The sequence below is a fragment of the Seriola aureovittata genome, chromosome 6, assembly GCF_021018895.1.
Source record: "Seriola aureovittata isolate HTS-2021-v1 ecotype China chromosome 6, ASM2101889v1, whole genome shotgun sequence".
NCBI lineage: Eukaryota > Metazoa > Chordata > Actinopteri > Carangiformes > Carangidae > Seriola > Seriola aureovittata.
The window spans coordinates 26,238,614-26,257,564 of NC_079369.1; the positions used below are offsets into that span (position 1 = coordinate 26,238,614).

The window sequence follows — 18,951 nt, forward strand, 5'->3', positions numbered from 1 at the left end:
ATAAAGTTGCCAGTCGACATGATAGTCTATTACATTTAAAATTGTGTTAATTGATGTGGATCAAAGTGAATTGAATTGAAAACTAAATGATGATAAATCAATCCAAATGATATAGTTTCATGATCAACCTGCATCACTGTGATGCAGTAATATGACTGCGGCTAATTTAAGTGGTTGAAAACATAGCAGGGCAGCAATTGCTACACTGCAACTTGATTACATCCAGTGTGTACTTCCAGATTTAATAAACGTGTCTGAGATCTGTGGTGATGTTTCAGAATTACTTTCTTCCTTTCTTATTGTATCATGTAGCACTATCAAACAGTAATGTTAGCTAAGAAGTAATTGAATGCTAACGTTAGCTGTTGTCTAACGGTAGCGAATTGATTATCAAATATGTTCACATTCCATTGTCTCTTCTGTTGCTCATCGATCTGGAAGCAGTTAAATGATAATGATCTGCTTGATTCCTTACATTTATATGACTTGCAACCTGGAACACAGCGGTTCCACATTATCCTTTCTGTGACAACATTCGAGCTTCCCACCCTGAGTGTATCATCAGGGGAAGATAGCCACCGTATGAATATGGTCTATTGTTTCTATCTTTATGAGCCTTTATTTAATCCAAAATGTTTTAATACAATAAAAAATGCATATATATGAAAAATATGTGTTTATTATAACGATAACTACCGAATAAAAAGAGAAAATTAACACAATCACCATCACAAAAGGTGAAACTATCTTTAAAAAGCGCATTAAAAAGTCCAATTAAAAATGTTGCAATCATACATGGCAGAGTCCTGGCACACAGTTTCCCAGACAAGAAGTCAGGAAACAGACTCAGTGAGTGACATGGGGCGCTCAGTCTGGTCAGTATTGAGAGCTGCGTTTACTGTGAGGTATTTTCAGCCTTATACGCTGCGTAAAGCGTCTGGTATGGTTGTGGTAGTTTTAAAGATGTATCATATCACGTTTTCTGTGACGACCACTAACACTGCGTGAAGTGTAAATCTTTCAGGTGCTGTCTGCACACGAGACACATGAGGGCACACACTTTTGAGGGCTGACACACCGTACACTTGACACAGATTTCCAGGGGCCGCACTTAATCTTACCTGGAATCTCAATCAGTAGGACAGATTCCCTGATGATCCCTGAGAAGGTCACAGCTGCGTGGGCACACAATGAGACTGGCATGCCGGTCGACCACAGAGGGCGGCCGCAGAGGGCTTCTTCCCCTCGTCTGACAGAACTGAGGGCACCTGTGTTTGCCTTGACTTAAAGTGCATTCATGGAGGATGGTGAGCGCAGTGCGCTGACATGATCTCATGTCTAGAAATCTGCAGCTCTTTTATGGTTCTGCGGCCTAGTTACAGCCAAGTGATGATGGAGCGGTAGATAAATAGACCAGGAACTGCAGCTGGTGATCAAACTTTCCTGGAGTGACACTTGTTGCTCCATGTTAGAAAAACTCTTGCTGAAAGATTTTATATATACAAAAGAAATTAAATGAATTAGTTTGACAAAAAAAGTTTTACTAACTAGCTTTTTTAGTAACTTGCCCACTGAGGAAAACTGCAACATGCAGTTTAAAGCTGCAACAACAATTAGTAAGTAAGTGTATGTTCAGATTATTTTTGTCAAACTACAGTCAAAGTTAAGAATGAACTTTCACCCTGAAATAAAAAATAATATTATACTGCATCTTTTTTTCTAATATGTGTATCTAATATTAAATACTTAATATTAATATCAAGTGTAAAATAAATGTAAAACACAGTAATTCTCACCCCCAAGGTCATCACAGGGTCACAACAGATTGGTGTCATACATGTTTTCATTATCAAATATTTTGATATTTTAGTTTTTATTTTGAAATATATTATCTATTATTATAAAATATCTTTTGTGTAATCTCTTATATGTAATCATGTTTTAGTTTTCAAAGCTGGTGGACAACATTATGTTTGGGAACATACTAAGTATCCATGGTGTATTTGTGGTAATACTCTCTGAGGTGTCTGTATTGAAAATATTGACCCTAACAGTGGAAACGCCTCTTTGGAACACTTGGATGTATGGTGATAATAATAATAATAATGATAATAATAATGATGATGATAATAATAATACCTTTCATACAAGAAATGTAGCACAGTGCTTACAACAATGAAATTACATTTACCAAGTGCTTCACATGAAAAATGAACATAAAAACATTGATTTAGAATGAAAAACATTAATGTAAAATGAGATTGAAGAATACTGCGATAATAAATTAAATAAAAACATATATTTTTACTTTCTTTGCTCAGCATCATAATTTTGAGCTCATACTTTTAATGTACACTGCATCTACAGCTGAACTGAAAATGGAGCTTAACTCCGCACAAACACCTACCACACACATGCACAAGTGTCCATCTACGGTTACCTAGTTATCTAATTACCATCTAAGGTATATATTCTGTAGCTGCAACATCCAATGTAACGTCACATAAGAGAGTGTAATTACAAACAGGCTCTTTGAGCGACGTGTGAGTGCTCAGCTAAACAGCCGGGGAAATCTGAGCGAACACAGAAAGAGCTGGTACACGGTGTTCACCCTGTGTTGGTTGAAACTGGGCAGCTGAATCGCTCCAGAATCAGTATCAGATACTAACACCTTATTTAATTGCATCTGAAAGGGAGTATTAATTCTAGAGTCGTGCATTAAGAAGAGGTCGGTATTGTGAACATGCAGCTAAAGATGGCATCTGTGATATGTCATGAACTATTCACCATGGTACTGTTTGTTCAGCATGTACTTAGTCAGATATAGTTACACAATATATGTCTTGTCAGTGCAGATACAGAGTAACCTCACAGAGGGAAATATCTGGCTCTTTAGCTGCTAAATGTTCCACTACATTCATCAGCTAGTCACTTGTCTGCTGTTTAGTGCTGGCCAGGTTGTATACAGTGGGATTGCTCTCTTTTGATGTTTGGGTGTGTATGGGTGATCTTTAGCCAAAATCAGACACAAAATAAAGAACATATCCCCGTTGGAAAAACTAAGAACTAAAAATGGAAAATCTGAGGACAGTAATGTACGACTTTGAGCAACGAGTAGAAGAGGCCCGACAAGACGACAGTGAGAAAGATGAGCAATTACAAAAGTTTGTAGAACTTCAACACCTCACAGAGAAACTGCAGACGGAGAACAAAAACCTGCTGCAGAACGTCGGCATCTGGAGACTCCTGCTGCAGAACCTCCACAGATCATTAATTGTTATGCTGTTTTCCTAAAACCCTGCCCTGTTTGTTTTATCCTCCCTCGGCGTACCGAACCTTATCGTTGCAAACAGGTATCACTCATACATTTACTGTAGACTAGCCTTCATTGATATAGACTAGTATATTGTACATTTGGCCCTCAGGTTACACGAGCAGTGAGAGTGAACCAAACAGCTAATCAATGAGCTGCAACCTGCTGCAAAGCTTCGTAAAACTGAGGGGAAGCTGCAGATTCTCTGTAGGTTCACTAAACCTCGGACTCTGAGATTGAATGAGTGACCAGTCAAACTGTGTAATCTCCAGCCCTATAAGAACTCACACTACTGAGGACAGCTCAGGGTTGGCGTCGAGTTATATTTGATGTCTCGTAAATTCTTGTCCAGTACAGGTAAGCTGTTGGAGCTCGACTTTACACTGACTATCAACATCGTTGTGGAACAAACTGCTCATCGACTCACACGTGTGTTACATTTTGTTTTCCACATCACCGCCTCATTCAGACGAATGTTTCCAACACTGTAGCCTCCTGGGTCACGGCTTTAGGGGATACAGGCCTTTATTTGTTTTGTAACTTGTGCTCCGGGAGAAGCAGATCATTTAAGCTGTGCTCCCTGAGAGTTTATAACTATTTAACTGTGGGTGTAGAGCATCAGAGTGTCATCCATGTGCCTGCTGCTGAAGGACAAAGGTAAAGTAAGTTAAACAATGTGAACACACACACACACACTCTCCACCCCCACTTTTGTCCTCCGCTGCTGCCGGTATGCTTTCATGTGTCACTTGTAAATAAGTCAGAATAACAATGATGAGATTTATGAAAGGTCAGGTCCTCTCTGTCTCTTCCTGTTGAGTGGAACATGTTAAACATATTGGACAGAGGAATTCTAGGTCAAAGGTCAAAATTCTAGGTCAGTTAAAGGCACTGTCCATAATCCAAAAGGAAACTAAAGACTCACTGCACCGCCAATACTCAAAATATGAGATTGGAACTAGTTATCAACCTCAAACTCAATCAGTCTATAGTGTAACTCTCTCTCAACCCAAATCAGACATTGTAAACTTTGGTAATGCCTGATACATCTTTTATTTATATTGTTTTATCCCTTATTATTGTTTTTACATATTTTATTGCCCATTTTCACTTACTGTCAGATGTTTCTGTAAAATGTTGATTTGAGATGTTTTTTAATTTATGCTGTTCTACATTTTTTATTACGCTCAGGTACTTTGGGTTTTTCTTTTATCTGGTTTTACTTTTTTCTTGTAAAGCACTCTGTCACTTTGTTAAGAAAAGTGCTATATAAATAAAGTTCTTATAATTATTTTCTATTTCCTGATGCATTTTTATGTGATTATTATGATTGGTTGAGAAATATACAAAATGCTGATTATCTATTTAAAGGAGCAGCCCACTGGTTTAACATGTCAGTCAATTTTCTAGTCATGGGGAGTAGCTTGTAAAAACAGTCATACAACAGTCATCTGTGGCTCTTGATGAGTGTTGTCAAGTCTTATGAACAATTTCTTGTGAGTAATTTTGTATTACATATGCAATTTCATAGCAGAAAGCCTGTGTTACAAGATGTGGGCATTTACCATGCACCTCCATGAGCATCTAAAGAAAAAACACAAGTGAGCTGCAATATAGGAAGTGTAGTATCAATGTTTTTTAGAACTTGAGCCACATCAGGCACTAAAAGTCATAATGTCTTACCTTCTCCTGTGTTTGATTGAGTTTGAAGAGATTGTGTACAGATTTGTAATGTTTGTCTTCTTTAAACCATAACCGCAGTCTTTCCCTGAAATTATTACTTTTAAACACTGGCATGGACCATCCATCCATCCATTAGCTACACCCTGGACAGGTTGCCAGTCTATCACGGGGCTGTGATATAGAGAAAAAAACACCACTCACACGCACATTCACACCTATGAGCAAGTTAGAGTCACCAATTAACCTAACATGCATGTGTTTTGGACTGTGGGAGGAAGCCGGAGCACCTGGAGAGAGCCCATGCAGGCACAGTGAGAACATGCAAACTCAACACAGAAAGGCCCCAAGCCCAGGGTCCCAACCCAGAACCTTCTCGCTGTGAGGAGACCGTGTACCTACCATGCTGCCCCGGCATGGAACATATGAAAAATAAATTAATTAATAATTTTATTTTGAAACTGGACCTGAATTAAATTTGTAATGGATCTGAAGGTTTTAAAAGAAACCAAATATGTAAGGTTTAATTATACTGAAATGTATATAAAATATAGTTTTCAAATCATGTGTGGACTTTTTTTGTTATTAGAAAGCTATGTGAAGGGAAAATTTTATATAAATTTTAAATGAATGTTATTCTGAGTATTATCATGCTAATTAGCTCAGAAGAGATATTATATATATTTTTACAGACCTATTTCCTCAAGCACATATTAATATATATAGTGACAGAAATAACCCTGGCTCTGTGTGAGATCCTGAACCAGCAGTTGAGGAACAAAAATAATGTCTGCTATCTGAAGAACAAGTAACTGTAGCACGAGAAACTTTCACACTGCCGCTGCATTAGCTGCACATGCACTTTTTCACGTGAGGACTGTCATTGCCTTTAACTGCGTCAAGGCAAACCCTGTTTCCATGTTCACTGTCCCCCAATCCATAAATGACATGGCTGATAAGTATGTGAACAGATCAGGGCCTTGTGGTGATGGACCATGTTGACAGGGTACAAAGATGCTACTGCTAATGGAAATGCCAATGTCAGCTGCAAGAAGAGAGCACCTCAGAGAGGGGAGGCACAGAGGCCGACGTGAGTTTAAACACTTACTCAGAGGAGCGTTAAGGGGAGGACTGCAAGAGGACTGTAAGGTTGTTTACTTAAGTGAAAAATAAAACACCTTTTACAGTCAGTTACAGTCATTTGCTATAGAATATATAAGACATCACCATTCAAAAGTTTAAAAAACATGATGATCCTGAGAAAAGAAATGTAACAAAAAAGAACAACATACAAATAAAAACTAGAATTACCACCTCCGCCACTCAGACTCGTTTCAGGTTACATCCCTGTTCTATCCAGTCACATAAAATATGAACCATTTGTGTGTCATAATTGCAGTACGATGTCTTGAGTAATGGCTAAAAAAGTTTTTTCTGAGGTCACTGTGACCTTGACCTTTGACCTTTGACTACCAAAGTCTAATCTATTTGACCTGGAGTCCAAGAGAACGTTTGTACCAAATTTGAAGGGACTCCCCTTGAGGAGTTCTGCAGCTATTGCATTCATAAGGCCAAAATCACATTTTGTGAGGTCACCGTGACCTTGACCTTTAGCTACCTCAATCTAGTAAGTTCATCCTTGAGTCCAAGTAAACATTTGTGTCAAAGTTGAAAAAGTTCCTTAAAGACATTACTAATTTATTGTGTCTATGAGAATGGGACGGAGGATGCTGTGTGGAGGCATGAAAACATGCAGATCCTGACATTTTTTCTTTTTAAAACAACACACAAATAATAATTTACTGAATGGGAATTAATATCCAAAACAGTGAATGATGTTAACTGTGTTCACATCACTGCAACTGCAATTAATTAATTCCCCTTTTTGAGTAGAAACTAAAGTTTTTATGCAAATTTATATCTAAGTCAAAAAAAGATATCAAACTGAATGATTAATAAGTGAAATAATTATACTGACCTACCAATAAGCACACTTATGTTAAGATAGTCAACTCAAAACAAAAGAAGACACTACATCACTCTGGCTCCCTCTAGTGGAAGATGTAAAATCCTCACTGTGCAGTGATACGGTTCGTTCATGCTGATGTTGGGGCCCATTCAGACACAAAGGGCACCCAAAATAAGCATTAAAGGTGCAGTCATGAGTAAAAAACATCTTTTTGAAGTGTCTCTTTTTTACTCATCTATATATTTTTAGGTGGGATTGTTTCAAATGCAATCACAACTGCTTGATTAAACATAACTCATTCAGGTGAAAGATGTTTCATGTATAATGTCAGTAGGCCTACATTTTGAAGTAACTAACAAATACAGGCCATCTTCCCTTGATTCTTAAAGGTTCATCACACTAAGACGTCCTGATAAAATCGGAAGTTGGCAATATTTAGTTCACTGAGGAAAACAAGGCAGAACAGCTCTCATGTAGACCTGCTGGCGCTCATCTGCAGACCCATGTTTACTTTGCAGAGAAGCCTGGCTGCTTCAGTACTTTCCTAATTGAACTTTCCTAAAAGCATTTTAGGAAGGAACTCTTACATGCAGGTCTCTGTTTGTCAGTATATCATAAATCATACAGCGGCTTGAATGTTGCAAACAGTGCTCATTTTGTAATCAAAATTTCTCAGCTTTTTTCACTTCCTGTCCCAATGGAGAATCAACAGGAGAGCTAAACACAAGACATTTTAACTGTTGTTTCCCATGGATACACATACATATATCATATATCTTTTTTCTTTTTTCTTTTTTTTTACAAATCCCTTTTGTGTGATCAAACATTGTTCATAGACTGCCCACATAAGTGTATGAAAAGGCAAATGGGATTAACATTATTGTATAAAATGAAATTTCTTTGATTAGAAAAAACAAAGCAAAATAAAACAAAAAACAGTCACACTGAGGTAAAATGGCTGAAATTAACTCAGAAATGACAAAAAAAAATACAGTACACAGGGAGAAAAAACACATATTCAAAGCATTTTCTATTGTTTCTCAGCAGGTGGCAGCAGATGCCAACAAAACTCATCACAAACACACTCACACACACACACACACACACACACACACACACACACACACACACACACACCCTTTTTTAATGGCATTTGTGAGGACCCCTGATTGACATAATGCATTCACCAGCCCCTTACCCCTAAACTAAACCATCACAATTGAACGCCCAACCCCAACCTTGATCTCTGACCCTTAAACCAAGTCTTAACCCTCAAACGGCCTTTTAAACTTGTAGGGTCCAGCAGTTTGGTCCTAACGAGCAAAAGAAGCACGCACAAACATACACATACACAAGAAGGAAGAAAAAATAAATCTAAATAAAATAGTTTTATTTATTTATTTAGTTGAGAGTGTGTGTAATTTTACACAGAGGAATCATCAAACAAGCTGTGTCCATAGGTGAAGCTGAAACCAGAGAAAGGAAAAAGATTAGTGCGTTTTCAAAATAAAACCTGTTACATTTGTAAATTAAGGCTGCGGGATGTCAAACATTATCGTATCTTAGACCAAATACCTGAGTACCATTATATGTTGATATAATCTGATATAATTTTAGGAATCAATACTTTGGGAATAAATCGACAGTCTTTCTTTCTTTCTTTCTTTCTTTTTTTCTTCCCCAAAATTAGACACATAAAAGACTGTATACCTGAAGTACACATTTTAATTTACTTAAATACAGTATTTAAATGTAGAAATACAATAAAATATTTCAATGGGAAATGTTTCTATTGTATTTTGTTTAATTTTTACTTTAGTTTATGTTCACTCTTTTACTACATGATCAGTCAGACATGTCACCACTTACATCGGTAAGTCTTTATGTGGTATATTATGTGGTATATGCCATAACTGTCACTATACTGTTACAATGTTTTTTCACATAAAAAGACACACTGCTCACCTTGACTTTTATTTACTCCATTATCCATCACATATGTTGTACCTGTTGATAATCTTTCGAGTACTATATTGTGTAAATTATCCGTATACATGTAATCAATGCAGTTTGTATTCTGTTTAATATTTATTTCTATCCATGAAGTATGAAATGTTTTCTAAATCCATTATTTTGAAGACGCCGTGCTTATATTTTTGTAAAGCGCAACCGGACGTTGCATCCTCGTTCTTGCTAACTTGACACCGCAGTGACCGAGTCGGAGTCAGGAAACAAGCTGAGCCGTGCCGTGCCGCGGCTGCTGTTCAACACGGAGCACGACCCGGTGTCTTCACACAGAGCTCAGCCTTTATCCGAGGATGGAAGGACATGTGAAGGGGACACTGACAGCCTGATAAATCATCAAGAGGGGAAAAAACGCCCAGAATTCAGGCGGGAATCAACCGGAACCATCCGTTAGGAGTGAAGGTAGACCTGTCATGGGTGTCACGGTGCTTCTGGGCAGGTAGCCCGGCTAGCCGCTCTGCTAGGCACGCAGCAGGAAGCTAGCTTAGGTAGCTAGCAGCAGCAGCCACTCACTAACTAACTAACAAGTTGTTTTGGTTGAACTGCCAGGGCCGGCACCATGAAACCAGTTCAGCATGGCGAATGATACGCTGTCCCTGTGAACCATCTTTAAACCGCCCTTTTTATTTCTGTATTCAAGGAGAAACTGCTGGTGCTGCGGGGTTGATTGACAGCTTGTCACAACGGCTTTTCCAGATGTGGAAGCGGCGTGAAAAGTGTAGCTAGGCTGTAAGTTAGCTAGCCACAGCCGCACAAGGAATGGCTGGCTGGAACAAACTCCTGAGCGGATTCTCAACTCAAATGAACGCATCGGCGAGCGATGAATTTCGTTTTGGCGGCGAGGTGTCACTGAGGTCGATACCAGCCAAGCTGACACGTTGAGCCTGCTTGCTAAGAAGAAGTTACCGACAGGGTCCAGCCGCGACAGGACGGGGCTGTCTGTCAGCCGGGCCGAACCCTGCCAGCTCGGAGGTTTTTTTTTTTAACGGTCAAGTGAAAGATGAAGAGGTCAGAAAATAAAAACAAGAGGAAACTGTGCAACATGGAGCAGCAGGAGAGCGGGGGAGAGGAGAAGGATGCGGTGAGTGGCAGTCATTTAGACACATTGTGTGTCATTGTGTGTGAAACCTGGACAGGTTTGCGTCTCTGATCCACGATAAGCCCACGCACAGGGAACAGACACAACACAGAGGATATGAAGCTGATATCAAATAATATCATGAGTCTTTTTATGATACACACATCATTAATAATATCTTAATATATTTAACACCTTACGGCCTCTGTTAATGATTCATTTTGTCTCTAAAACGTCAAAAAAGTGACAAATTCTTGTTAAAATTCCCCACAGCCTGAGGTTATCAAAATAGTTAATGATTAATTGGCTAATCAATTAATCAACGAATTAATCAGCCTGACAGTGTGTTAAGTACATTACAGCCTGCTTATGTGCAAAATTGAATGTAATAACTAAAGAATTAAACTATAGAGACCTTCCTCTGTTCCTGCAGCTCAAGGCTGTGATTGACAGGCGGAAAATTTCACAGTTGGTATCAGAAGTCGATAAAATTAAACTATATTTTTGCTCAGTCATCGTGGATGTTGAGTGCTTGGTTGGATGTTGAGTGCTTGTGGCCAGGTGAAAGTGTGTGCATGTATCTATTGAGATGCAAGGGGAAGCTAATGTAAAGCAGATCTTTGACAGTCCTGTGTTTGAAGCAGTTTAACAGTAAGTAAAGGAGAAAGTCTGTGTTGGTATCAACCTGGGTGTTTGTTTAATATATGGTTAGTTTCATAGTTAAATGCATTTGAACTTGGCTTTACGTCATCTGATTTTTTATAAGCAGATTTATCCTGATACTGTGTCTGCAGTACAGTTGGTCTGAAAAGGCTACCATAGAAAATACCATAAAAACACAACATAGATAGAGAAAATCGATGGAAACTACAGGAATATATAATAAACCATAAATATCATATGCAGAAGTGTAAAGGTAAAAAAACAGCATTGCAGCACTCATAAGAACAACCATTCTCAGTTGAGTTTTGTGTTATAATGAAAAAAAACAACTCAAACACTCCACCAGTCGTTTCGCTTCCCTACATCTGCATCTCTCTGGTTCTAGTACACCTTATTACCTTTGACACTTTGAGTTTTTGGTAATTAGAATTGATGGATATCTTGAGAAATTTTAATAAAATATGGTGTAAAGGTGGGTCAGGGAACAGTTTATTAGTTTTTGCTGTGTGTAGTGGATCCAGGAACGTATTGGATGAATGTTGAAGAATCTTCCAAGCAGTACTTGGTTTAATTCAATCATTCATTCATTCATTTCACTATCACTATGAAAATCAACTTGGAGAGAGTTCAGACTAGCTTGATATGAGTAACTATCACATCGGATTATACATTTAGTCAAATAACTCATTGGTGCTTTGGTTCTGTGTAATGTATAAGGTTCAGATCTCATTAGTATCAGTTTGCGATGAACATGGACATGTTGCTTTGTTAATAAGAGCCGTTTCCAAAAATGAAGTCATGGCTGAAGCTCATAATTTCACATTTCTGCATGAAGTCATGTTCCCCCGACCTCTGGAAGTATGATATGACTGACTCTCTAGTACAGTATTACTGCACCACCCTGTCTTTTGGGATATAATGTGAATAATAACGTAAAATGTGACCAGTTAATAAGATTTTCCCTCAGCTGTCATGTTTCATAAACTTTGCAGTTATTTTAGTGTCAGAACTTTGTCCTGAAATCAGCTTAGGAGGATGAAATTTTATTTTTTTGAGTGGTTTTCAGTCGGGGGTGGGAGGTGCTGAGCTTGAGGGAGTGAACTTCATGGTATCATGGGAGGTCAGACAGATGTTTTTGTGCTGCTACTGCTGCTTTTTGTGTTTTTGTATGAATCAGTATAAAATGGAAGACCGCCAGACAGGGTGTTTTCATCCAGTGGGACTTCTACCTGTTGCTTACACTTTGCATTGCTGAGTAATGAATCATGACTTTGTGCTGGCGCTGTGATATTTCCAGAGGCTGTCTGCGGGGAAAGGCTAAAGCCAACAGTTACTTTCATTATTACTTTGTTGATTATATTTTTGATTAATCAGTCCAAATAAAAGTCCTTCAATATCTTTTTTTGTCCAACATGGGATAGAAACCAGAAAAGAAGCAAGTCCTCACATTTAAGAAGCTTGAACCAGAGTATGATTAGCATCTTTGCTTGATGATTTAAACAGCAAATCAGCTGATAAATTGATATTTGATCAATTTTATTTCAATTGGCATAGAGATTATAAAAAATGTGTTTAATGCAGCAGATTTGGTAGATCAGGCGCTAACGTCCCACCAGCAACAGCAGGTCGCTACCATGTGAACAGAATCTGTTTAAACATCTGCTGTCTAATTTGACTTTAATTTACTATAACCTGACCTGAAGGCACACACACACACACACACACACCCACACCAACACCCACACACCATCACTGGTATGGTGTAGAGATACAAACAGCAGCTGTGATCAGAGTTCATCTGCTGGGATCTCCTCAGGTTCTGTGTCAGACCACCAGGGTCACCATGAACAACAGGGTTTTGGTGGTTACTGTTAAAGCGTTGGGAAATCAATGATGTCATTGTCATTTCCTAACTTGAGTGTGAACAGATTCAGAGTGTGTGTGTTAATATGTTGCCAGGGACAGAGCACAAATACACACAAACATCCTCTGCAATCAAGGAATCAGTCAGCTGTTTGTTTCCAGGAACCCTTTGTTTCTGACAGTTGCAGAAACTTTTCATCTATGTTCTTGACTGATATATTCAAAGTTGGACAGACTGTCAATTAGCAAAAAGATATTTTCAAAAATGTATTGAAAATATTTTCTTTTTAGTTTTTCTGAAGTATTTTGAAGAATTTGTCTATGACAGATTTAGTAAAAAAAAAAAAAAAAATTGATAAATGTAAAAAAAAAAACATGTTTTAGTTTGTTGAATAGGCTAAATTTACAATTATCATTGAAAAATTAATTGAAATTAAAAAATAATAATCATTAAAACAAGTTTTGTTATTGTGTTTTGCAGAAGTTTTCAGTTTTAACCATCAAAGATAAATTCGGAAAATGTAAAAAGAAATAATGTCGCCAATTCTTTCCTTTTCATAACAGCCACTTTTTAGCTGTCTTGTCATGCTCTTGATTCACACATTCTTGGAACTGGTGGCCTTGTTTTCCTTCTCTGGGAAACACCTGGAAAGTCAAAGTAAAACTGAACTCACCATAGAAATGATGCGTTGTCTCTGAAAATGACTTTAATGGTTATGTAATTTTCTTTTACTGAGAAAAAGCTGTTAATAGCCCGTGGCCAGTGACTGTCAGGATCTTCTGAAGAAAACAGAAACCTGAAAGCTGCAGTTGCCCTTCATGGGTTTGGACCAGCTGACTGACTAACGGGTGCTCCTGGGACATTTTCAGACAGATGTCTCTGTGGTCCTGACATGTCCCTGTTTTATAGGTCACGGTACTCTCTGACATGGTTAAACAGGAGCAGTAAAAGCAGTGAAGTCCTCTACACACAATAAACACTATCACAATGTTCCTGCAGCAGCGACTGGCATTTATTGCAGCTGTGTGAAGAGAAAGCTGCTTCCTACTCCTCATTGTTTACTTCAGCTCTGAACGTTTGCTGTGTTGTATTCACCTGAAACGGCAGCTTCAGCACAATCAAACTCTTAACTTCAGCAAATAATGGAAGGTGGCCCGTCTTTGTTTTACTTATTTGGGTATTCATTTGCATATTCCTGCTTTTTGCTTCAGTCTTTGTTTTCTTGTGTTTCTTTTTCTTCTTTAGCCTTTTATTTCTATTTGGACCCTCCCGTCTTTCTTTCATGAAAGATTTAGCTCTTTTGAGGTCAAGGTTGGTTGTTTAACATCACTACTTTTTGAATGCAAAGCTGTTAATAAATGCACGGTGAGATTCTTAGTCTTGTTAGTCTTCTTAAGGCAGATGTTGCCTGATTTAATTATAATTTTGTTATATTTAAACAATATTTAACAAAATATAAGAACATTTGGAAAAATATGTTTATACCCAGGAATGTAAGTAAATTGGAAAAGGTGTAATGTTTAAATTTATTCAATTATTTCGACTTATTACACCGCTGTCTCCCCTCCTGCATCTCCTCCTGCTCTTGATATTATCTTCCTTGCAATCAGACACTGAACTGATGTAACACCACCTCATAGTATTGCCTGTGTTTCACGACTTTTGCTTCGGTGCAGTGCAGAGCATCAGAGCTTTGTATGAACAAGGACGTGCAGTGTCATTGATACCAGGCCCGAGTATCATCCAACCGCAGAGTTGCAGCAACAGCAGGTTCAGACCTGCACTTACCTGTGTCACAGGGTTTATATTTTATATTAGCAATGTAAAACAGTAGAGAGACTGTGGAAAGGAAATAAAAGGGGGTTTCCAACAACATTTTATTCATGGAAATAAAAGAGGAGGGGGTACAGAATTGAATATTTGAAATATAATATTGGCTGTTTATGGGCGGTATATTTACTTTCATTGCCTGTTGGTGGCACAAATGTTAAAACATCTGTTAGTGTCTTTGCCTGTAGGTGGCACAGGTTGGCAGGGCTAGACCTTGTCTAAAGTGTAAAGATGCTGCGATGTCAGCTGGGATGGTCGTTTTTGGATTCGGTTTCACTGAAGAAAATATAAAAATGATGATGATGTGATTTTTGTTAGGGTTTGTACCAAACAAACATGTTCCTTTACTTCTGAAGAATAAGATTTGTAGTCCGGGGCGTCTCTGTAACACCACTACGTTTATGATGCTAACGATGCATAACAATGTGGTGACATTTATGATGGCGATTTCGATTATATTTCAAGTGATTGTGCAGCCCGACTTGGCCGATATCTAAAATTTTATATCTTGGCAGAGTCCAGCCCAAATGTTGCAATGTATGATATTATTAAACATGTTGCATATGGAAGGAAATATCGCAACATTCGATATTATCTACGGATGCCACGATCAAGTTTCTTTAATGTAATTCCCAAGTACCGATCACATATTTATAATGAAAATCGGCCGATAATGATCGACAGCTTAACCTTAATTTGTGAGTGAGTTATCAAGAGGTGGTTCACATCTAAGTAAATAAACAAAACATGCAGTGATTTCTTCCTAGAGCTAAGTGTGTTGATGAACTGGGATAGGAGGATAATCTGTTATATCACAGCACATTGGAGAGATGTTGTTCCGAGTTGAAGCCCCCACAGCAGGATCAGGCTAATTAGGGCAGACTGGAAGTAGACTGAAATCTGCAGTGGATTAACACTGTACTGTACTGTAGTGTACAGTGTTAATGGGGGTGAGAGAGAGGAGGGCGTGCTGTTGTGCTAAACACTCAGAGGATTTTCACTATAAGCTAGAGGCTTCATGCTGCTGTTACACAGTTGGAAACAAGTTCAGGTTCTGGTCAGTCCCACAGTTAAGGATGGTGGGTAATTTTGGACTAGTAAGATTGTAATCACGTGGAAATTTAAATATTTAAAATATTTTCCAGATTTTTCAAGATTTACAGTTTCTTTTAAATGGCGTGTTCTTCTGAAACAAATAGTGGACTGAAAGATTAAACAATCAACAGCAAATTAATCATCAGTGATTTTTAGAATCAGCGGTTAAAATCATTCACTTATGGATGTAGCTCAGCGGGTTGCAGCTGAAACATTCTACTCTACTCTTCTCTCAAGATCCTGACACTGAATACTCAGTCTTTGGTACCAGCTTCTTGAATCTGAGAATTTGCTGCTTTTCTTTGTGTTATGTCTTTGTAAAATTTAATGGGTATTTTTAGATGGGTTTTTTTTTTAGCCTTTCTTTGATTTTAAAAAACATATTGAAATGAAAACTAATCAAAGTAATTAGTTGCAACCTTAAAATTCACCTTGACCAATAAAGTGAGGTTGTATAGAGCCCAGGACCAGAAGACTGAAGTGTTACTTTCTTCTGTTTCCATTAAAAAGATAGAAAATAAAAATTCTGTCTTTTTGGGTGCAGTAAAAACAACAAGCTGTGAACACAACACTGATGTATTCTCACATTTTAAGGTGACATTGTAAGCAAATAATTTATAATTTGCACATCTAACAGATAATGAGCAACATTAACATATATTTGGAGTCATATGTTTTACAATACAGGTGACAAATCCACTCTTTTAAGCTCTGGTTTGCTCTCCACCAACTCCTGAGGGAAATGCATAGTTCTTGAGCTGCGACAGTTTGTTAGTGGACAGTGGGTTATGAGAGTTTACCTGCTGAGGCCGAAAACAGTGCTTTGAGAGGGGTGAGAGTGAACCAGAGCAAAAATGTCGTCGATTGGAAAACAGTTTGAAATGCTGTGTTAAAGTGTTGATCAAAGCACGTTTAAATGAAGAGATTTGACCTTTTTGGGGTCACAATATTTGAGCTCGGTTACATCAGTGAGACAAACAAAAGGAGGAAAATGGGTGAGTAGATGAAAAAAGATCAGACAGAAACTGAATCTTTGATTTTAAAAAAAAAAAAAAAAAAAAAAATTTTTGCTGTGGATGTTCCTGTCAGAGAAACTTAAAACGGCTTCATGATCGACAGAATCAAAAGCTGCAGTGTGACTTGAGTAGGGCTGGGACGATTATCCGACGCAATCGACGTTGTCGATTATAAAAATTATTCAACGTGGAATTTTAGTGTCGATGCGTCGTGTAAAACCACACAATGTGAATGTTCATAGAACAAAACCGGAACTTTCTAATGGGACCGTTTATATCCATCGTCTTTGGTTTACCCGGATACAAGCGCAGCGCACGGACTGGGACAACGCGGTGACGTAATTGAAGTCATTGACTAAGTGAATGATTTGCGTCTGTGTAATCTATTTGAACAACATGGCGGCGTCTACCAGCAGTACGACGGAGCGTGTGGAGCAACACGCGGCAAAAAAGGCTCGCACATGGTCCTCCAAAGTTTGGGAATACTTTAATCTTGACACCAACAGTGCGGTAGTCTGCAGACTCTGCAAAGTGCATCTGGCATATCACTCTAGCACGACAGTCATGCACGAGCACATAAAGAGGAAGCACCCTGGTGCAGTGTGTGTGTGTTGGACGCAAATTGTTATATTAAATGACTAACTGGAAAATAATTGCAATAAAATTACTGTTAGGTTAATAAAAAAAATAATAGTTTAAAGAATAATCGTTTGGGACAGCCCTAGACTTGAGCAATGTGGAGTTGGTCAGCAGTGCGGGACTGTAACACTCACACTGACTGATCAGATGTCTGAGACGGGCCTCCAGCTGGCCTCCACTGTGTTATCTAAACATTTCATATTTTCTACATCAGCTCTCACATTTATTTGGTTTTACAGTTTACGTGATCGGCGTTCCCTCCTGCATTCATTGGATTCCAGCCGAAGCTCAGAGGGGTTTTAGGTAACGGCGAATGAGGCTGTGTCACAACAGATTTAGGTCTGGTTGCTCCGCTGTACAAGTCACATCCTCTATGATCATGCTCATGCTCGCTGTTGGACACAACAGACAAATGAGTCACAGGCTGTGTGCCACTTTGTGTGTTTGTTTTCTCCAAGCAGTTATGATTCACATAGCACAGACTGGATCTGGGTTTAAACCCTACATATGATTTATGTTGCTGTGAGTGAGGAGACTTCCTTAAGATACCAATGTTGTTTGAAATAAATCATTTTAATCCTGGATAAGATTAAATTTATCCCAGATTTTTGAGACACTTCGTTAAGACAGTGAGACAGTTATAATTCAAACATCCTTACTGATTGGAAAATATTTATATACTGTGTATGTTACAATCTTTTTGTTTGGGTGCTGATCAAGTTGCTGCTCATCCTTTTTAATGCCATAATAATTTTAATAATTTAGATTTATTTTCACTCTTTTTCACCAAACCAATCTAAAACAAATCAGGTTTCATAGTCTGATTTTGGAAAGATAAATTCCATGTGTTTCAGGTAATGAGAAAAAATTTATCGAGCAATGTATTGATTATACTGCTACTCAGTGTGGGAGGATGATAATTACAGTAACGTCCTTGTTAAACATCTTGTTATGACTGGAGTCAGTATCAGGAAATATAACAATGAGAACAGTGAGCACTGGACTGTAAAATGACATGGTGGTCCAGGAGTGAGAATTATTTTACTATCTGAAATCAGTCCAAGGCTGATTTTACAGTTTACAGTCTGTAAACTGTCTCCACATCCTCCACCTCTTCTTTCCTTTGTATTTGTTTTGGTAATGTCACAGGGAATTTCATTGGTTCTCTATTGATACAATTTTATTCAGTCTCCCTGTAGTTCAGTGTATTATCCCCTCTCAATATGTCGCCAGTGTGCTCCTTCTGACTGTATATGCTGTTATGTGTGGGACCTCTGGTCTTAAAGGCTGCATGGTTCTAAGTCCATCAGTGCTTTTTGCCTTTTTCTTTTTTTTTTCTTTTATTTAATAGTACAGTGAGAGGTAGACAGGAAAGTGAGGGAGAGAGAGTGAGGGAATGACATGCAGCAAATGGTGGTGGGTGAGATTCGAATCCATGGCTGCTGCGGTTAGGACTAAGTCCATGTGGTACACGCTCTACCAGGTGAGCCACCAAGGTACCCCACCTCGGTGCTTTTTGAGTCCTGACTGAAATGTGTCCAGAGCGCTAAGGTACCAAAACCTGTCAGTATCTGAAATTTGGCGTCTTCTTTCTAACTCTGTGAATAGATACTTTAATTTAAATCATTAAATTGTGCAGATTGCGTTTTGCAATGATGTTAAAATCTTAAAATGTGTTTCCAGCGTGACTTTTCTCCAGCAGTAGCTGTGGCTCTTTGCTCTTTCTTGTTCATTAAACATCTCTTAGGTTAACCAGTAAACCTGCTCCCCTCCCAACCC

General features: G+C 38.3%; 1 protein-coding gene across 4 annotated transcripts in view; it reads left to right on the forward strand.

The window, feature by feature from the left end:
- The first annotated feature begins 8,999 nt into the window (after window positions 1–8,999).
- mast2 (microtubule associated serine/threonine kinase 2) overlaps window positions 9,000–18,951 on the forward strand; it is a 178,642-nt gene continuing 168,690 nt past the window's right edge. For 3 of the 4 annotated variants that reach the window (XM_056378942.1, XM_056378945.1, XM_056378943.1), the window contains exon 1: window positions 9,001–10,068. In XM_056378942.1, the coding sequence (XP_056234917.1) occupies window positions 9,988–10,068 (81 nt within the window). In that variant the 5' untranslated portion in view covers window positions 9,001–9,987. Of the gene's footprint in view, window positions 10,069–18,951 lie in introns of all 4 variants that reach the window. The other variant, XM_056378944.1, reaches the window with a different exon arrangement.